The 21,784-nt window shown below is 47.7% G+C and overlaps 1 protein-coding gene across 4 annotated transcripts; it reads right to left on the reverse strand.

The window, feature by feature from the left end:
* Positions 1-1,092: 1,092 nt before the first annotated feature.
* On the reverse strand, positions 1,093-21,340 carry ago3a (argonaute RISC catalytic component 3a). Of its 4 annotated transcripts, none has more exons than XM_040164926.2 (19): positions 20,559-21,340; positions 12,926-13,097; positions 12,704-12,824; positions 12,366-12,574; positions 11,691-11,827; positions 9,337-9,471; positions 9,142-9,229; positions 7,766-7,913; positions 7,530-7,649; positions 6,606-6,728; positions 5,606-5,739; positions 5,096-5,280; positions 4,825-4,984; positions 4,588-4,678; positions 4,304-4,498; positions 3,828-3,962; positions 3,161-3,262; positions 2,215-2,414; positions 1,093-2,011 (listed from the first exon to the last, which is right to left on the reverse strand). In XM_040164926.2, the coding sequence occupies exons 1-19, from the start codon at positions 20,575-20,577 to the stop codon at positions 1,903-1,905; spliced, it is 2,583 nt and encodes an 860-aa protein (XP_040020860.1). In that variant the 5' UTR covers positions 20,578-21,340; the 3' UTR covers positions 1,093-1,902. The 4 variants fall into 4 exon arrangements, with proteins under 4 accessions (XP_040020860.1, XP_040020859.1, XP_040020858.1 ...); XM_040164925.2 differs by having other exon boundaries at positions 6,585-6,728; XM_040164924.2 differs by having other exon boundaries at positions 9,142-9,259.
* Between the last annotated feature and the right edge of the window lie 444 nt (positions 21,341-21,784).

Below are 21,784 nucleotides of genomic sequence, written 5' to 3' on the forward strand. Positions count from 1 at the left end.
AGGAACAAGTCAACAGCCTATTGCAATAATAAACTCTAACCATTACTTATTATCGTACATCTATTACGAAAATTATTAGTAAGACCATTTTTTTTGTTAGCAAAAATAAGTGGTGCGCGTCACGGAATTGAAAATGTACAAATATACTTTCGATCTGGCTTTAAAAAAAGGCTTACAGTGAGAATCATGAGGGAGGGAACGTCTGCCTCCCCGCGCGGCATTAGCATCATTCCTTCTGCGCCCCGCGCGCACAAGTTCATGTTCTAGTTGAGACAACAAGCAGCGTGCACTCAGTCCCCCAAACGTGACCCCGGATTACCGTATAGATGCCGACAGCTTATTGAAATGATTCGTTAATGTCGTGGCCGACCTGATACAAACGCACTGTAGCAGCTGGATCCACGATCTGCTGAATGAACAAAAAGACGGAGGAAAGTTTCTCGCTTAAAAATCGTCTGGTGCTGTCCGTTTGTTGGAATATGCTTTTTGATTATTTTAACCCAGTGAAACAGCAACGAGGTCTGCAGCTTCTGACCCTTTAATACGGCGCTCCCACCAGGCACTTGAATACTACTTCTTTACGGCCTTTGCACCCAGAATGAAGAAATCAGCCTCACTAGCAAACTGAGGATCGGGAAATTGGAAACGATGCACACCGATGATGAAGTATTCTCAAACCATTGAGCCACGTAAAATCCTTCGATTCAAGTAAAAACACGAAAATCACAAAAACTGCGGTTGCACCATTTTCGCCCAACATCAAGGGCAAAGTCATAAAACATGGTCAATCAATCATATGGCAAACTGTCCTGTAGAGGACACTCACTGTCAAATAAAAAGTCCGACGGTTCTTCTAAATCATTCATAAGTCTCCTAAAACCCATCATCATCATTCAACTGATTATTGCACTAGAGGAAACCATCGCCGTGATTTCTACCCGCCATGTCGTGCTGTGAGGGAAAGAGCCAAACGTGTGATAAACTACTAAGCTTACATGGTGTGAATGGAAATAATAAAAAGAGTAAGAATTATAAAATGTTTCACATAATGTGGAAGAAAAATACAACCAGATACAAATAACAGTGTTATACTTTAAATAAAACCCATAGATGGCTGCAATTATTATTTTATATAGGCCAGTATAAGCTGCCCGTTCATGTGCGGCAGCTGACTCCTAAAGTTGAAGTAGCAAGACCACTATTTGTTGTTGTGACTTTAAAGGGGCGTTTATACCTCGTAGCCAACAGGTGGCAGTGTGCTCCGTAGAAGAGACCGGGCATCCGTAAAAAGCAACACAGAGGAAACAAGAGGGACAAGGAAAATATAAAAGTGGCAACTGAGAGGACCACTGGTCCAAAGAAACAAATATATTCCAAAACAAATGAAACTCTGCAGCCCGACCACTCCTCCTCTCCTCCTGGTGGGGGGTCAAACCAAGTACCAAGTACTAGAAAGATGGCAAAGGAGTAAAATACTGAGGAGGGGGAAGTAAAACACAAATAAGAAGGCCACAAGTAAACAGGAGACAAACAGGGGAGAACAGAGAGGAGGGGCAATGAGAACGGGGGCCTGATGAGGGCGAAAATAAACTAGTTGGCTGGTTAAATATTGCATAATAGTGCTGAGTTTCTCTTCTTTCTTCTTTTTTAAAGCAGCGTTTGCATCCTCAGTCCGTTGTGGGGGTGACTCCTCCCCTCCCTCCTTTCCTCTGCACAGTGTCAGGTCCGGATCGACTAGGCGTGTAGGCTGTCGGGGGGCTTGCACATATGAGGGCTCCTTGACTGGCGAGCCAGGTGTGCCTGGTTGTGTGTGTGTGTGTGTGTGTGTGTGTGTGTGTGTGTGTGTGTGTGTGTGTGTGTGTGTGTGTGTGTGTGTAAAAGGGTGGCGATGGTCGCGGTGGCTCAGGCGAAGTACATGGTCCTCAGGGTGTCGTGATGAATCTGAACAGCTTTGGCCAGCGCCTGGGGGTCCCGACCGTTGCTCTGACCGGACACATGGCTGCCCTCGGCGCTGCAGAGTGGGAGGGGTTGTGAGGGAGGGGGGGACAGTTACAACAGAAGACAAGTAACAATGGAAAAACATGAATAAAGGCCCATTATGTAAGTAATACGGTAACTGTCCGGAGAATTACACTTCAGGGTTCAAGAACTTTTCAAACCACAGTCCGACAAAGAGGAACAACCCCCCCCCCTCCCTCATTTTCCCGTTCCCACCTGTCATGTTCTTTGTCCACCAGATGGTAGCGGGCACGGAAGGCCACCAGGTGGGCGTAGTAGGCTGGCGCGGGAATGGAGACGGAGCGGGTGCAGCGCACGTAGGTGTGGCACAACTGGTAGGTGAGCAGCTGGAACTCGTCAGCGGTGAAACAATTGTCGTCCCACAGCACGTGGTAGTGGGAGGGCCTGCTGGTGCCCTGCGAGACGGGGGATTGATGCATTCCAGGGATTAGATTCAGATTCAAGGGGCCGTTTCTGCTTCATCCTAAGACGTGGCACAAGATTGCAAATAACTACAGGGATTGTGTTTACAGAGTATTCTGTATTCTGTTTTTCCACGTGGCTAATACTTTCATTAACATGCAGCCGTGCATGCTCTGATTAATGTAGTAGGCGCACAAAGCACTGAGCTAGCATACATGTTGAATAATATAAACGAATCCCACAACTCTTAATTTGCCTTAATTATAATATCCGAACCCAATGTTCCATTTGCATCACCCGTATCAAATCTGAAGATTTTCATATTCTGAATAATTGTGGAATATGAGTGAATTGACCGAGGCAGAAAACTGTGGATGAGAGAATTCATGTTTAATAAATAATTGAACAAGCGTGTCCATTAAGTCACTAGAAGCACCACAAACCAACCAGGATGTGCTGTCATTATGCTAATATTGAGAAGAGAAGAAAAAGAGAACAAGTTAAAAACAAGCAGGTTAGCTAGAAGACTTATCTATCCGGGTTTGGCTCCGTGGCTTTTGGCTCATGGTTTTTGAATGTTGGCCCCAATTTGTCAGTTCCTGGGGATCCAACTTTAAAAAGGAGAGCTATTTTCTTTTTTCGGGCTTTTTTATTTCTGAATCCTGTGTAGAATCTCTGCATGAATGCATGGAACTGCAAATACGTGATGAAATCCTGCAGAAGAGGAGGCTGGACTGACCTGTATCCCAGCATGACTGCAGAGGTAAAAGTCAAACTCGTACGGATGCGTGATGTCCGTATCGACGGTGGTACCAGCGGGAATGTTTCCACTACGTCCAACCTGCAGGGAACGATGAGCCGTTAGTCTCTATGAGCCTTTTGACTGCTTCACCGTGAAAACAAAAACAACTGCAAGATTTCAGGAAAAGAGGAGCAGGAAACAAAGCTTTTAAAGTGCTAAATGATGACAGAATGTAAAAAGTATAATAACTCACAAAAAATGTTTTGTTCTGATGTTCCGAGCCAAGCGAAGGTCCCCCGAATGCATCCCAATCAAGCAATTAAAAGCCTAATGCACTAAAGAGCCTAATGCTCCAGAGAGCCCTGTGCTCTTCTCTGATAATAAGGTTGTTGCTAGCAGAGTCTTACTCTGGGGGCCTCGAGTGCCACTCCAGAGCTCTCGGGTTGCATCGGGCCCTAATGCTTTAATCGAAGGTAATTACAGGGGTTAGGAGGGTGAACGGTCCAGTTGACAACAAAAGGTAATCAAGGACGCCCATTTTGAGTACTTAACGTGCTGGCACAGAGCATCAAAAATGATGGACTAACACGTCACCCACTGTGCCGACCTTAATGGGTGCTATCGCTCTGTGTGTGTGTGTGTGTGTGTGTGTGTGTGCACTCACTCTTTCGTTGCGATCAGCACAGAAGAGACGCGTGTGGTGGCGTTTTTGCACAACTATGTATGTGATGCCTGGCTGGTACTCCTTCTCCAGGCTGATACAGGCCTCACGAATGGCCAGCAGCTCATAATAAAGCACCTGAGGAGGAATGAGGTGGAAAAATGTGAATTAAAAAACATCTGTATTCTTCTTTCACTGTACAGTTGCAGAATGTATTTCTGTTTCCTTATCTGTGTGTGTCATTGGAGCTTCATTATGCCCTGTCATACATGGGCGACACTTAATAGTATAGATCATCTTATCTGATCATCTGAGCAAAATCTCAATCATGACCGATGTGACGGATCAGGATCAGGAAACATTTATTTACCAAAATATGCCAAACATACAAGGAATTTGTCTTGGCGGTTAGTGCGCGACAGTAGACAGACGGATATTCAATCCACCCGATTGTTTAGTGAAATGGAGCAGCAGCGGACCTGTCTGAACTGGCCTTCTGAAACTCCATCCCTGTAGAAAATGATCCTGGTGGGCTTGTAGCGGGTCGACTTGTAGAACTGGATGAGCAATTCCCGCACCATGGAGGCCAGGTCCTGGATGACCTCCTGCCTGGGCCTCTGGACCCGCACAGTGGCACAGTACCTGCTGGGGTGGGCGTCCATGCTGCCTACCACCTGGAAGAGAGATGGTGGACGGGGCGGGGGGTGAAGGTCAAGTACAGATTCCACCAATCAGTCAGGTGTGGGATGAAGATGGAACTTACTGCAGCAATTGAGGGCTTCTTCCCGTCTCCAGCCGGTGGATGTGTAACATCCGCTCCCAAGAAAATAACTGGCTGCTGAAACACTGATGGTCTGTTGATTAAGACACACAAACACAGTGATTAGACTGATTCACATGACAACAGCAAACAAACACCAAGTGGAGCCCTTCTGTCAAACAACAGAAATCAGACTAGTCCAATCTAGGAGCAGCATCCCAGTAGAGGAGCACGACTGACCGCTGGTGAGGCACCAGGATGTTGTTGATGCCCCCCAGCTTCACGTTGATCTTGAGGCAGAGGTTGGAGAGGGTCTGAGGGGACGTCTTCACCACGTTCTTCACCTGGACGCACTGCGTGGCCATGCCCAGCAGGGTGTCTCCCACGCGCTTCACCTCGGCTGGGCGGGTACAAAGAAAGGGTTCTTTCACTGACAAAGCACATTGCACAAGCACGCACCCAAATTTGTGTTTGGTCCTAACCACCAGGCGTTCCTCCGGGGTTCCCCTACCATAGACGGGGGTCTTCCCCGGCAGGATGACGATGATGAGCTGCAGTCCGGCGTAGATGTTCTTCAGGTGTCTGAACATGGGCTCCACGCTGTCCGCTCCCTGCGCGTACTTACAGAAGCACGGCTGGCCTTGAATCGGCATCCCGGCGTCCTTGGAGATCTTACGCAGCTGGTCTGTGAAAGCCCTGAACGGAGGAAGAAGCAGCAGGTCAACGGAACGGGAAAGTCCACTTCGAATCAAAGCTGCAAGCTTTTGCAAAAAAAACATTTAAATGAAAAAAGGATGTTAACATTTGGGAAGGCACTGCACCGTTGTACTGTATCATTTTGAGGCTTTATTGTTAATTGTACCATCATTCGAAACCAATTACTTCTTCATGCCGGATTACAAATGACAAAAACAAAAATACAGAAATAAATGAATCCCCAACATTATTACAGATCAATGAGAATGAATATACTTCATCATCGCAGCACACACAGTAACGACAGAAGTGCAAATGATCCTACTTGAGTATTTCTTCCCGACACTGCCTCTGTGTGGCGAAGCAGGCGATGGCCCACATCTTGATCTCCACCCCGGTGTGGAACTGCTTCCCCCTCATGTCCCACACCCCGTGGCTGGGCGTGGCTACCGTGCGGTTCTGAAACAACATCGCAGCCTCACCACATGTACTCGGGATTATGTGGGCAAAGACTCACATTCATTCTGCAGCGGGACGAGTGTGCAGCCACTCGCATATGCGCACACACCTACACTCACACACACACACACACACACACACACACACACACACTCACTCACTTTTAGAACATCCACACAACACACACGCACTCTTCAGCCATACCAAAAATGAACACTTTTTAACCAATTCACAATTTGAAATAATAAAGAAAGAAACACGCGAGTCAAAGGAACATGCATCAGCGTATTTGGTCTTTCAAGAAGCATTTGAATTTTAAATAAATTAATAAATATCAAGTTGAATTTCACCACTTGAAGGAGTCTGTGGAACCTAAGAGGCTGTGCTGTGTGTTGACATGCACAACACAGTGTGCACAGTGGTGTCCTAGTTCTCACTAATGCGCAAATCCAAATGTATTATTATTAAGTACTATTACTAAAGTACTGTAAAGGTGTTAATCCACACCGTGGTTCAGCCTCAGTAAGTTGCTCCTTTATGCAATTCTTGATTATTTACAAGAAACATTGGCTGAAAGCCATGTACTTTAGAAGCTATCTAATCAAAATGTGGTTGCTTTTCTTTTTTTTATAAAAAAAATCATCCTCGACAGATGAAAAGAAAGAGAAAATAAAACCCTCTTTCAATTCATGAAAGATAGAATTGAAAGTTTGCAGTACTGAGACTCAACCACGAAGAATATCCGGCCTGAAGCACAGAGGGAAGCCAGTGGGTTAGTTCCCCCGCGGAGGCATTGGGACGAGGGCTGAGGGAGGAGGGGAGAGCGTGATTTAAAGGAAGAGTACCATAAAGTGCTCTGTGCTCACCCTGCCGCCGTACTGCAGCATGGGGGCGGGGAGCACTCGCCCCGTCACGTGGGCCATCTCGTCGCGCACCTTGAACTGGAATTCCTGCACAAAAGGGTCCGCCTCGTAGTTGGCGCTGCGAACCTGCAACGAGTCGGGGAGTGAGAAAGGCTCGGTGAGTAAAAGGGACTCGCGTCGTACTGATGTTTCCTGTACCTGCTCACTCGCTGGGAAAAATGAAATAGAGGAGAAGACAAAGTGTCACAACGGCTTCGCTGTTTGTAGAAAAGTGATTGCTTGCAAAGAGGAAAAAAGTACTGGTAGCATGTGGCGCTGTGCAGTGCGTCTGCCATCATTTCCTGTGAGCCAGTCCACTCGTTTTGTTCCCCGGTGAAAAGATATAATAAGGTAACAGCTGATACTAAAACACGCACTGTTAATCTGATGGTGGCCGGAGGCGCCGCCTGCACATCTTTCCATAAACACAATGCCACAGACACATTAAAGCCATTACTACTGTGGGGTAAAGTTAACCCCAGGTAAACTTCCCTTATAATTACCAAATGAGAAAGAAAAGCATGCGGTCGGGCCTCCGCTAACAATATAAAACGAGAATCTGGGCAGAGGCAATTACTAAACAGGAGATTTTCTCTCAAGATGAGCTGCATGGCAACCAAATGTTGACCTGCTTAGCAACGTGGCAGCATCCCGAACAGGCTCCTTTGAAGTTACAGCCCCGGTAATGGCTTGCAATGTCAAACATGTAGTGCATAATCCAGAAAACCCAGGTCACCGTGCCAACTGACAAAATGTTAAATCGGCAGGTAAATCATGATTTTGTGTTCTGTAACATAACTAGTAAGAAAATGCGTATATATGGGTACCATTGCTGTTTTGAAATCTAGTCTATTAACCAACAGATCCATCTGATCTGAAGTGACCCACCAGCCGGCTGATCTCCTCCTGTCTGTCGGGTGCAGAGCGAGCGGTGGCTTTGATCATGGTGGAGGTCTGGTTATCCGTCAGCTTCTTGATGCACCGCTGACCCGCTACGATGTTGCACACCTGCGGGAGAATGAAATCAGTTTAGTTAAACGTCGTGCCGCTGACGTGCTTCTGACAGCTGACACACAGGCACACGTCCCAATCACAGAGAGGAAGAGCCATTGGTTTTCTCTCACCTCCAGGGGCAGGTAGGTGTGCTTTTGCTCCTGGCCCACTTGTAGACAGGGCAAATGTGGGTATTTAAGCTGCAGGTTGTACTTCTCCCTGAAGTACTGGGCGACGGTGCGCTCTACAGTCTGACCGTTTTCCAACTGGAGAGGAAACCTGCAGAGAAAAAGCACATCTGGCGTCAGAAAGTAGGCTATTATCAAGCTCAGTCTGATTTCAAAATATAAAACCATTCAACCACCAGCTTTAATTTAAGCAATAAGGTACGGGAGGCTGTACTTTATCGTCCAATAATCTAACAGTTTGGTGGTGTTGTTAGGCCCGACGCGCAGCAACTGTTACATTATTGAAGATAAAGTACTGCCTCAATCACCTTATTGCTTTTATGATACGGTTACCGGAGGAACTATAAAAAAGTAAGCTGCCTTTCAGCACAAAATAGTACCGGTATTTGCCACCAAACGTTGTGTATCCAGAGCGGCCAACTCGTGTGACACACGCTTTCATGCAGTTTCATGCGAACATGCAGTTCTCACACCCACAGGATATCTCACATCTCATTCATTCACATTGCTTGTGACGTCCACTTTAATTGTCCGGTTGCGAAAGCTCGCATTGCACAAAACCGATCATTTGTGGTGCCTTTTTCGGCGCTCGCCACCGAGCTAAAAACTTAAATGACCACAACTGATCGTGGAAAATCTGACTTGTTACTTTGAGTGAACGCTCGGGTCAATGTCAACAGCAACTGTACATAACCACGCACACCCCACGCACAATAATGCAAACCCCGTGACTCTCATCCAATCAGAACGCTGGATTTCATCTACCCGTATTAAGTGTTTTTAAGTGTTCATTACGTTGAAACTGACTCCCACGACAATGGAGTAAGAAGTTTCTTTGTTCAGAATATCGAGGTATTCGACTCGCTGTGTGATATCCTTGACCACCAGCATTGGAGCTGGTGACACCAACAGACTTCAGCAGCTGGTGAAGAAGGCCAGCTCCATTATTTGCTGCCAACAAGAGCATCCTGAGCAGGTGGTGGAGAGCAGTACACGGAAAAAACTGTTGTCCATGTCGGACAACCCGGACCACCCTCTTCACCACCTCCTGCAGGGACAGCGGAGCACCTTCTCCAACAGGCTGATCCAGCTCCGCTGTCACAAGGACGGATACAGGAAAACATGCCAACTGCAGTAAGACTGTACAACAAGGCACTTCTGGCCATCTATCTATCTATCTATACTGTTGTTGTTTGTTCTTCCTTAATGGAGGACTAATGTTGACCGCATGGTTAGAAGCTTTTATCTGGTTTGTTCGACGGTGGACTGGTAATCACATTATCACTCCCTCCTCCCCCGTCTCACCCCGCCTGACTCACGTTTGGTGGCTGGCTGGCCGACGGGTCACGTTGCACACGCGGTACTTCCTCCGCATGGTTCCACAGTGCGTCACCTCCACCTTCAGACCTGGTGAATCATGGAAGGTGGTGGCGTAGCCTTAAGAATGACAGCATTTTGATTCATGTGATCCAACTGTTTACTCCCACTGTGCGCGCACACACACACACACACACCTTTGATTTCTTTGGTGAACTTGACCCGGTGGGAGTCTGTGAGAGGGCGGGGCTGCTCGTCTATGTTGTGGATGTCCAGCACTTCACACATGAACTGGATGACCGGCTGAGCCTTGTAGAAGGCGGTGGCGGACACTGCAGGACGAAGGAAGCACAAAAGTAAATCTGACAACACGGAAGACTTTTAATTGTTGAGAATTTGACTGAGCAGAAATGTGTAAATGCATTTATTTGTCAGATGGTCACTGTTGATAGGCTCTTTGTAAGGCTTTTTTTTGGCATTGTGTAAGACTGAAGGTTGTCCTCACAAGTGCTGCAACACTTCGCACCAGTTTAGAACAAAACAGCACGAACGGAAACACAGCTTCAGTCAACAAAAGCGACGCATGAATACCGGCCCAATTGTAACACAGGGATGGAATATGTCTTTTTAATCTGCCAGACACTCTTATTGAGGCACGATGTTTATGAAAGAGAAAACCTTGCATCCAACACAGGAAGTGCACCAAGTGGGGGATTCTCCTGTATTCAAACATAAACAGGTTCCGTTTATGCCGGCTGTACTTCCCCTCATTAACTGGAAAGACTGAGACACTGAGCAATTCAAATATATCTATGACTGCAAATCAAGGCACAAAATGCCAGGGAGATATTCACGTCTCTGGGGGGAAAAGGGATATCAGAACACGATCAAAGGAAATCCAAAAATGGATGGAGAGAGCTGAAGTGAGTGTGCTGGTGAGGCCGAGGAAGCTGCTGACGAATCATCTGGCTCACTGGTTGTGATGTAAGAAATCTCTGTCTGAGGGTGTGTTTGATGAAAGCTGCTGGTCTGCGTCCTTGAGCCTTTCACCAAAGACAGGAAGTGACATCACTCCTAACCGTTCTCTCCATTCAGTGCTGTTGTTTGTGCAATGTGTATAGAGATATATATATATATCTATATCTATACAAAGCGTAAGAAAACAGATGCTTTGCAAACACTTCAAGTTCAGGTTTGTAGTTGGCCAACAAACAAGTGACTTGAGCTGACCAATTGAAGGATTTTGAAGGATGAGAGGGCGGGAAAATGGGACAAAGGGAGAATCGGAGTGCAGAGAGGGAAAAGATTCAAATGGCGACAGAGGCTTCAAAGACGTGAAGCAAAACAAAAGCCGTCTCAAGGAAACCATCCACACAGCTACCCTCCTGACCCAGGCAACACCCACCAGTCACACACAGACACACACACACATACACACACGCAAGCCGCCCCCTGTCTCCACAGCAACCGCCTCGTCAGTTCCCAGCCAACCAAAAACCTGCCGCCCTCCAAGTTTCTGTTGGTCTCCACCAACCTCCCGCAGTGTGCATACAGCTAAACACACTCTCCATCCTTCCTGACACTTACTGTCCATAAACAATAACAGATTCAAGTCACTATTCTGTGATCACAAAACAAAGGGTGTCCTCTGACAACAGGACAATGCTAAAGCCAATTATTCAAAACTGTACCATGCACTTTTTGTACCATGCAAGATTCAAGACAGCTGAACTGGCTTATTAATTTGGAGAAAAGAGTCAATAACTAAATAACGTGTGATGTCAGAGACGGAGCAATCATCAGGGAATCAAGTAATGCAGGCAGAAAATAAGTCTTAGGTTTGATCAAAAAACAAAGAAATTAAAAAGCTAAATAAATCTTGCAATTCCCCTCTCAAGCATGTAGAGGGCGTGACCTTCAGTAAACCACCAGGTGACCCATTCTGCCCATCCATTGTATGAGCGTAACAGAAATACACTTAAGGATTCATAAAGGAGATTATTCTGTCACTCTTCACATCCAGACCCACGCAAGTCACCCACATTGACTTCAGAAAGCTACATCTGCCAAGAAAGACCTTTTTTTTGCATCCCTGAAAAATGATCGGTTCAGTCTCCCTATTGAGGAAAAAGCCCCGGGAGGATCCTGCAGACTTTGTTCAGCCTTCTAATGAGCAGGATTTTGTCACGTTTGATTTATGTTAAATACATCTATTACACTTTGTCAAACATAACATCACTAAAAGTATTTCAGCCATGCACAAATCCCTTAATAAAGCCTTTATCATGGCGGCTCCATGGCCCTCTCATCTATCCGCTTAATTATTAAAATCTCATTTCCCCTGCTGTGAAGGGGGAGGAGAGAAAACTATTTCAGGGGGACTGCTCACGAGTCAAACCAAGATTAAATTGCAAAAAAAGTAGTGTGAATATTGAACATTTTGTCAATCATTTTGCAATGAGAACAGCCCCAAACACAGTTGTTACTCTGTCTACCTGAGGGTGTGTGTGTGTGCGTGCTGGCGTGCATCACGCCGGAATTTGGGTCTCACCATCAATGTTGAGCATCATCTTCCACATGGCGGGGCGCACAGACTGATGAAAACCGAACCAAACCTCCCTCCCGCCTCCCAGGGGGTGGTCATAGCCCTCGGGGGCCGAGAAGAAGGACCGACCCACCGGAGTGTACCTGCAGCGAGGAAAGTAGCGATGACGAGAGTAAGAAGAAAGGCATTGAAGGAATGAAAGGATCATCGGGAGGTTGTGTTATTTTAAAAGGACCCGATGAGGAGAACACGGGTCAAGCAGGGAAAGGGCGGAGGTAAGGAGACAGGAAATGTAAGATTCGCTCAAACATCCTGAAGGGGGAATGTACGTCAATGTGTCGCATTCAGCTGCTCTTTAGTGGCCCATCCTCCTCTTATTACTCTCCTGCTTGGGCTTAGCAAAGTGATACGGAGCGGAAGTCGGCATGAGGTCAAGAGCGGTGCTTCCTGAGAGCACATATACGCCGGGCTGGATTTCCATTCAGACCGCTACTGACAGACAAAACTCATTTAGAAAGTAATGATTATGAATATGAGGAGGGGGTGAGGAAAGGTCAAAGGAGAGGCTCTGCTGTCCTTAAAACTTTGAAAGATCACCTTTTAACCAACAAATAGAATAAATAGTCTAATTAGAAAGGTGTGAAACCAGGGAATCCGAACCCGATTTAAAACCCGGCTCACTTCATGGAGGGCAGGTGCCGCAGCACCACGTCCACCGCGTGCACCGGGTTGGTGCTGATGGGCTTGTCCAGCTCCAGCGGCTCGGCCATGCTGCGGCCGGTCAGCACCTCGTGGAGCATGTGCCAGCTGACCAGGGACACGAACTTGATGGAGACTTTGAAGGGGCGATCTTTCCCTCCCTCGCCCGGTAGAGTGACGTCTAGGTCCACCTGAAGGGGGGGTTAGGTGGGGCGGGACAAAGAAGCTCAGATGGGGTGAGACCTTGTGTGCACACAAGGTGTCACACACGCTACACTACATTCGGCACGATTGGGTGTGGGTTTTTTTCCCAAGCTCACCCCTGCGGGGGCCACGGGCAGCGGGTTGGCCGTGTACAGGCTCCTCTTCCCATCGTAGACTGGCCTGCGATCCCCAAAGATCGTCACCTTGAAGTGCTGTACCATTGAGTCGACGACCTCCCTGCACAGCACACAAAGCGAGTTTCAGTTATAAAAAGGGCCACAGACTCAACACAAACAGTCCGACGTGGCGGCGTATTCACAGAAGTCGGCGTGGCCTACCTGTTGACTCGACGGGGGCACTTGTCAGGCTTGATGTCCACCTCGTAGAGGTAGACGTCCATCTTGGGGATCTCCACCTGGAAGCAGTTGGCCAGCAGCTTGATGGGCTTCCCCATGGTGCCAAAGCCGGGCCGCCGAGGCATGGAGAACAGGGACTGGGCCCCAACGGCTCCTGAGAGCAGACCATGGAGGGGAGGAAGGGGTGGGGGGGGCAGGGTTTTCGGCAAGTAAGTACAAAGACTCGGCTGATACAATATGTCGACATTGAAAGACAGATAACGATCGGCCACTTTGTGTATTGATTACAACTTACTTTTCAAAATCCAGTTGTAGAAATAATCAAATCTCAAATCAAAATTTTACAGTATTTGCTCAGCAATTTAGTAGCAAAATTAGGTATTTTTTTCAAAGTTGCATATTTTACACATGCATGAGTGTACGTGCATGAGCGGTTCATGGCATCACGCAGCTTACTCATTTACTGAAAACACACAACTGCCCCCACCCCCCTCAGGAAGTACATTTAATTAGATTAGCAGTTCTGATGGCGATAAAATAAATGTATGATGCGATGATGTGTCAGTTATGCCTTTCAAGTAATACGACAGACATAATCTCAGTTTCTGCCTGAGAGGGCAGAATAATGTGACTTGAGACCTCAGAGAGGCAGTAAACACCTCCGGCCTCTGAGATGACGGATGTGGAAATGACTTACATTTCAGATGACTACAGCCTTAAACATTGTGGACACAATTTTCCTAATAGATTTTTTCCTGATGCTGTTGTACTATTTTGGGACCGGAAGAAAAGAAAACAACAACAACAGAAAAGGAATCTATGCACGATGACTTAATTACTACACATTTGCTCCGGGAATAGAGCCGTCCTCACGCAAAAACTCAGACGAGACTCATCCATGACACATACCCCCCCCCGGTATTTTTTCCTCCACTTATTCAGCCGTCTCGTTTCCCTGAATGTGTCATTGATAAAAGAGAGTCATGGTCGAGCGTGATTCACCGGCGATACAACTGGCCCACATGTGTGGCTGATCTTGGGGTTGAGGGCCCCGGTGAGAGGAAAGTTCAAAAAACAGAATCCTTCTGGAAGGCCACAGAAGACCGCGCGAGCGACCCTGGGGGGGGGGGGGGGGCTGGTGGGATAAAATGATGAAAAAGAGTCTGGGATTCCTGCCACGGCAGTCCCTCTAAACTAAGTGCATGCAAACTTTTGTGATGGTAATCCCGGTGGGGCCCTCGGTGGAGCTTGTGAGCTCGCACAAAGAGGGAAGATAAATGCTCTTCATCAAGGCTACAGGAACCACGGATTGGGATTTTCAGTCCCCCCCGCCCCCCCCCTCCACGATGGCCCTGGTGAAGTCGGCATGTAGGAGGAGGATTGCAGGCAGGGTTGGTGTTTTTCCAGCTTTCATCTCCTTTTAGAAAAAGGTTCAGCGTGAGTCACATGGCCCCCGGGGGAGTCCAGGGTTCAGCGGCGCATGAACTACGGCACCAACGGAAGGATCGCGCAGCGAGGAAAGAGATGCAACAACCCGCTCTGCCAGTTGGTTCAATTTCAGAATGACACCTACACACACAGAGGCGTACACAATGCTTTTGCTGCACTTTAGGCAAAGACGCACTGATTAATTTTCCACACCCATAGTTTGTATGAAATATGGACATGGTGTCCCTGGCGGTTTCTGAAGAGCCGTTTCCAAGCTAAAAAGGGGGGACGTTGAGGACCGAGTCCATCAGGTGGATCCCGATAGCAGATGGGATCCTGGCCACTTTCATCTGGTCTTCTTGGAAACTAACCTTCAGTCTCACTTTTCTGAAGCTTACACTTAAAAGGTACGTCGAACTGTCGTCTACAGCCACAGGCAATGAAACGAAATCTGTGTGTTTTAAACACCGGACAATGACATTGATTACGTGTCTCAAACATTCTTTTTCTTTTGTCTTTTTTCTGTTTCTGTGGATTTAAAGAGGATTGCACGGGTTTTACAGGAACATCCGATCTAGTTGGGTGACGGTAGTACGAGTGCTGAGAACTCACAAATCGACACGGACTCATCAGGGGCTCGCTGGCTCCTTGCACAGTGTCAAATGTTCATGGAAACCTCTTGTTGACACACCGACTTTGTGCGCCTGTGTGTGTGTGTTTGTGCCCTCAGATGATTACAGGAAGGACGTGCTTTAACAAACAGAAGCGGGTAGATTGAATCGCTCTCTGTCCATCAGTATGTCTCTTGTTTTTCCTGAACAGGAGGTCAAGCTATTCTTCACCACGAATAAAATGGAGATCCATTAGTGGATTTCAGGAAAAACTGCAATTTAATGTATTTCACATACAGTTGCTGGCGCCTCTCACACCTTGAATCAGTCTCTATTCAAACATATTAATCAAGAATGGAAATGTTCCTTTGTGCTTGCAAACTCATGAGTTGGTTTGAATTGATTCTCAGCCATTTCAATTCAGATGAAATAAGTTGTGTTACTGGATTCTTTACATTAATGAATGAACGCATGTGTGCAATTCAGTTCAGTGTAAACAAAGCTGAGCGATACTTTTCAGTAAGTCGAGGCACCGCAGTGCTGAACATGGAATCAATAAATGGGATATAAAACACACCAATGAGCTTTGTAGGAAGATCTAAGCGAGACAGTACACACACTGCACACAGTACACACACTGCACACACAGTCCACACTGCACACAATACACATACTGAACACAATACACACTGCACACAGTACACACAATACACACTGCACACACAGTCCGCACTGCACACAATACACATACTGAACACAATACACACTGCACACAGTACACACTGTACACACACTGCACACAGCACACACACTGCACACACTGCACACACAGTCCACACTGCACACAATACACACTGCACACAGTACACACTGTGCACACACTGCACACAGTACAGTGACACACACACACACACACTGCACACACACTGCGCAAAACACACTGCACACAGCCACACACACTGCCCATAGGACACACACTGCACACAGAGCACACAGGACACACACTCCTCACAGTATACACACACAGCACACAGCCACAGAGTGCACACACAGTGCACACAGTACCGTCACACACACTGCACACAGTCACTCTTTGCCACAAGTCACACTGCACACACAGTCCCACAGTGGGCCGAGAGCCAGAAGAACTGTATAGTGAGAAGCTGGAATCCAGTGGCCACCCGGCGCCCAAACGTCCACGCTGCTAACGAGTGTACGGGCGCACACCCCCCCTCCCCAACACACACACAATACAGCTGTTGTGTTTCTAATCCTGAGAGGCCCTGAGCCGCAGCGACAGGGCGAGTGCTCAGTTGCGAGGCACAATGGCGTCTAGTCACAGCGGGGCAGGGCCCGAAAACGCACACAGAAAGGCCGACAGCTGGCGAGCAAAGATGGAGGCACGTCTCACCCACGCCGTCCGTCTCCTCCCTCCTGTTCCCCCCATCTTCATCTGGCACCCACGGGAGTCAGTGCCCCACTCTGCCACAGGGAAACTACCAGCAGGGGGCCACATACCGACGAGGGCCTGGTCGCTCACAGCGACACGGGTCAAAGTCGGCATCCGCTAGAGACCAACCTGAGGCCGGGTGATGGCGAGTGTGTGTGTGTGTGTGTGTGTGTGTGTGTGTGAGAGGAGAGACGGTACCAGTCAAACGTTTGAACACATTTCTCATTCAATTCAGTGAGAAAGTTTGTCCAAACCTGACTGGTGCTCTATGGGAGGGAGGGAGGGGGGGGGGGGATTTGGAGGGGGTTAAGATCTGACTGTAGTAAGAAGCCTGTCTGACTCATTATAGAACGCCCAGCAGTCTTATGGGTAGGATACAAACACACACACACACAGAGCCCTGTGTCCTCCCGGTCTTACTAGTCCAGTTTGTGGAAAAGAGGGACGGGGGGCCGGGGTTTGTTGACTTTCTATGTTGACTTGGGCAGGATGACTGCTCCGTCACTGAATGGTTGCATGCAGTGTAATAAATGAATTACAACCAAAACAAAAGTAATACTCCGATTTGTGCAGCTGTCGTGTCAACATCATATCTTCCTTGCATTAGTTTTCCCAAATCAGAAAAAGTGAAAATCACCAAATGATGTATTTCAAGGCGTTTTGAGGTCTCTGCGGCTGACAATTTAGTCCCCACCCTGAGTTATGATGGAGGCCACTTTTTTTATTCGTTACGCTCATAACGTTGAGAATGAGCATCAGCAAATCTTTCTACACGCAATCCTTTTGCTTCCTTTGGAGTATTTCCTACGTAGGAAATTATCACCAATGGAGGTTCATTTGTATCGTTCAGCTGAGAAACATTTAAGTCAAAAGTGTTTGGAGTAATGACGTATTTTAAACGCCTCTCTCTGCCACTGAAAAACAGGCCGACTTCGTTCTGTCCGTCGAGGGAAGCCTCCAAGACTACACACCGACTTCCAAGTCCAAGTCCCTCTCCCTGTCCGTGATCTCCCCCTCAAATGAGCCTCTTTCTCCCCAAAAGGAAGGGGGAAAGGCACGAGGAGGAAAAGAAGTGTGGTCCAGCTGCTCTGGCTTCTAATCTCAGTGACACATCACAACTTCCTCCCCCGTCTCCCCCTTCTCCCACACACACTGCATGCCTTAACTTTCCCATCTGGGTTTGCCGCGAGTCCCCAAACTCCCCTCGTTTTTTAGTCTACCACACAAACAAATGATTAAGAGTTTTGGAGAGCCTGAGAAATTCCACAGAACTTTTCCACAGCCTGCGGCACTCGTAATATATTAATAAAAAAATGTCTTTAGAAAGCAAATTTGAAGCAAGTACTTAGTGTGTTCCAATTGATTAAAATGACTCAAAAATGTGCTGATGTTTTCTTCCTGTTTGAGGAGCACATGTGCCAGGAATCCACTCCTCTTACAAATTAGGAAATATATGCAAATAAATACTCGAAAGAACTCTTCCTTTTGAATATCATTAACATAAATTACCTGTGTTAGAACAATAATAGTTAGAATAGTTATTTCGCCTGTATTTACAATTTCATTTTGGTTATTGTAGATTCTAATGTGTTATTACTGCCTTTTTATAATACTAGTTTTGGACCACGTCTCTTGTTTGCACCTGTAAATGTCCCCACTACCGGACTAATAAAATAAAATAATGATTTTACATTTAAAAGAAGAAATCGTAATACATTAAAGAATCTTTACGATAATTTAGCTGGGAAGGTATTTTTATTTCCTCCAGTAAAATAAAGCCAGGGGTAAATGTCTCTTAAATACATTGAGCCTAAAGAATAACTGAAATACTCTCAACAAGTATCACAATGGTTGGCCTTATGGATGAGGAAGGTGGGGGGGGTTCCTTATGGTCGGTGGGTCGCTGGAATGAAGCGAGTATCGCGGCGATAGACTGCAAATCAAGTGCGCGAGCCCCCCCTCAAAGAGGACCCCACCGGCTGCACAAAGTGCACAGAGGACACGGCTGCGGGGAGAGTGACAGGGAGCACGGCGTTTCCCACTGGGGCACAGAGAGGGAAAGAAAGGCATGTGTACAAGGATGGGCGGGTGCAGGGGGGGGTGGTGGGGGCGGAGTGGAGGGTTGGTAACTGTGAATCCAAAAAAAGAGCGGGAATACTGGGTGAGTGTGATGAGGGAGGGGGCGGGGGGGGGGGGGTTGGACTCATTTCTGCACTGCACCTTGTATCCTCATAGCGCTGAGTACACTCATGGGCGGTTCTATGATAAGAACACCCCCCCCCCGGCTCTGGTACGGTCGGGGGTCTCAGGTTACCCAGCATGCATACTGCTGGGCTGGAAGAGGATACCTTGATATGGGCAACGATGTGCTTTAAAATTGTTTGCCATTGTTCGGGGTAATATAGGCCGTAATAACAAAAAGCAGAAAGTCTAAGGGGGTGTTTAACCTCCAGGCCGCCGCTAACGCTAACGTGGAGGGAGAAGCCCATCATTTCCCATTTCTGACCAGTTCTTCACTGTCCAGTGGCGAGCAGTTTGCATGGCACATGAAAATAGATTGGATTTGCCGGAGGCTCGAAGGCCTCGCTGTCATTATACCCCTCGTGCTAAGCTCTGCAGAGCCGCGGCTTCGAGGGCCCCGCGTGCTGCCGCCGAGGAGAAGAGTGACTCAGTCTGTGAGCAGGCTGTGCAACCGATGAGCGCTTTCTCACGCTCGCTTCCAGGCCGCTGACTGATGGAGGGCCCCGTTTTAATCATTCACAGCCCGGCGTTGGGCTCACCGGTGGGCCCCTGGTGGTTTGTGATATGCGATTGACAAACAACACATACATGAAATGATCAAACATGAACAAGTTAAACACGCCTCTTTCTGACTCTATTAATGCGCTAGTGTCTTCAGCGGAATCCTTAATCACTGTCCTTAATACATTTAATGCTAGACCGGATAATAGTATACTCCAACATGACTATGCATTCAATGTGCTGTTGTTGACTACTGTGCAGGAAACACATTAACAAATACATTACATGATCTTGAGAGTTTGGGGCTATATTAGAAGTTTTATCCGATCATATTGCACGTCTTTTGATCGGATACGCACCAGCGAGAAGTACGCGGAGCTTATAGCAAACTGCCCCTGATGACCCCGCAGCGACCTCAGCGAGCTCCTTTGTGAAGTATCTACAAGATTCAACCCACAGCGGCTGACGCGGGACAACAAATCTATCGTTTTCAAGAAAAAGCTCGTCACCGGGAGAAGAGGTGATAACGCCCAGTTATAATGAGTTATACATGTGTTACAATGCTTTAGGTCTGGTCTCTACAGCCACGGTGGTCTTAAGCGATGGATTGCTTGATGTAGGACTGCACTGAAGGCCCTGGGTGTGAAATGACCGATGAACAACACACCTTGAGTTGCCTCTATGCTACAGAGTCAACTGTGAGGAGCAGAGACGCTAATGAGACAGTAGGCTGAGGGGGGATCTCCTACGATGGTGGTGGGGGGGGGGGGGGTTGTGTCATCCGCTGTATCATGTATCACCGGCTGCTCACGAACACCCGGCATTCATCCGAGTGGAAAGCTTCCGTTACAGCAGCCTGTTAAACTGCCCACGGGATCCCGATGGGAGCGCTTTACCGGCCCACGATTTCAGTCACCGGGACTAGACAGGAATTTGCGAGGTTCCTGCTGTGGATCAACGAGTTCAAGTACAAAAAAAAAAGGTTTTGTACTGTTTTTATAAACTCAAGCTGGTGGGTTTGTTGGAACGAGAAATATGTCAAATAAACCCAGGGAGAAGGATGCTGCTGTACATGCTGAGGGGTCAGTGGGGGCAGATGAGGGAGCATCTCACGGTCACGACTGTAACTGTGAGATGACGTCACGGCGTGGGAGCTTTCCTAAAGCATGCAGGGGATCCCCGAGCCCGATCTCAGCACCTGGGCAAGACTTTTGCGTTTAAACGAGTTGAATTCCGACTAGCACCACCGGCGGTGTCCCGTCGGTTGTGAGGATAACGACCTCCAACATGTGTCGAGGAAAGCCGACACATGTTCTGCCATACGGGGGTCAGCAACATAACTTCAGTCGGGAGACGCTGTGGGGGGGGGGGGGGGGGGGTGTACCTGTAGTTCCGATTTCCATTCATGAGGTCTCTGTCCGGGATCGTTCCCCGGATCCCCGCAGTCAGCCGGTCGGGACTCTTCCTCCGTTCTACCCGGTGTCTCCTTCGGCAGCGCCGCGCCGAACGGCGGAGCGGGGTCCTGTTCTCTGCTGGCTCCTCTTGCCCCCCACCCGCGGATTGTCACAAAAAAGGGGGGGGGGGGTCCGAATTCTCGTCTTGCCGTCTTCGGTCCGAAAAAAGAGCGTTTCACTCCCGCTGAGGATGCGACTAGTTGCTCAACTGACGGTTAGCTAAGCTAACGTTAGCTCGCCGGCCGAGGAGTAACGGGACGAGAGGAGCCGTCAGGAGATCATCACCGCGGGGTCACCGAGTCCGAGTCCTGCCGAACGATGAACGGGAACGGACTGCCGCACAGCGAGCTGCTTCGGATTATTATTATTATTATTATTGTTTTAATAGTAATACACCGAGTGGCTAGCTCGGCGGTTTGATGACGTTAGTTAGAAATTATGGCAGACGACGGTTACTTTAATAGCGTTAAAAACAGCCGGTGACACGGCACCGTTTCCCGAGCAACCATATTGCAGCGGCGTCGTCTTCTTCTTCTGGAGTTTTATGGTGTTCTTTTTATTATTTGTCCCGATGCCGGTGGAACAAAGCGGTCAACACCGGGCAGCAGCCGCCGATAAGTGTCAAGGTCTTTTTCCTCTGTGCGGTTGACAGATCAACTCTGCGGGGCTTCGGCGAGCCAGCTAAATATGGAGAAGTTGCCTTTCTGACAGGAAGAGGTTGGCTCTGACGTCAGAGGGATCGACTCCGCCTCCATCCAGAGGAACACTACGATGACACACATCGCACATCTGGGGATAAACTATAAATTATTCTAGTTCAGGGCTGCGTCTCTTTTGTAATGTGTTTCCTTTTTTATTTTCTAATCTGACTGGATAGTTGGAGATTTCCTTCACTAAGGAAGAAATTAAAAAGATGCAGGTGCCTTTTAGTAATGTTTATGGCATATTGCTGGTGCTCCAAAGATGCTTGAGTGCAAGTCACATGTTTGTGATTATTAATGTTCCCACCTTTCAAACGGTGTTGAGGAATTGTATTCAAAATTCAATTCAATGGATTAAATGATTCACAAAATGTAATCCTAAAGGCCTTAACTACTCCAACACAGATTTACACACGTGTGCTCTTCTTGTATTTACATTATATAGACTCATGTCT

Source organism: Gasterosteus aculeatus, chromosome 20 (assembly GCF_964276395.1).
Source record: "Gasterosteus aculeatus chromosome 20, fGasAcu3.hap1.1, whole genome shotgun sequence".
Lineage (NCBI taxonomy): Eukaryota > Metazoa > Chordata > Actinopteri > Perciformes > Gasterosteidae > Gasterosteus > Gasterosteus aculeatus.

Coding starts and splice junctions, on each gene's coding strand:
- ago3a (XM_040164923.2), bottom strand. Junction 9,260..9,336: donor GTTCACCAAAGAAATCAAAG/GTGTGTGTGTGT, acceptor GTCATTCTTAAG/GCTACGCCACCACCTTCCAT. Junction 2,012..2,214: donor GTGGACAAAGAACATGACAG/GTGGGAACGGGA, acceptor CCCACTCTGCAG/CGCCGAGGGCAGCCATGTGT.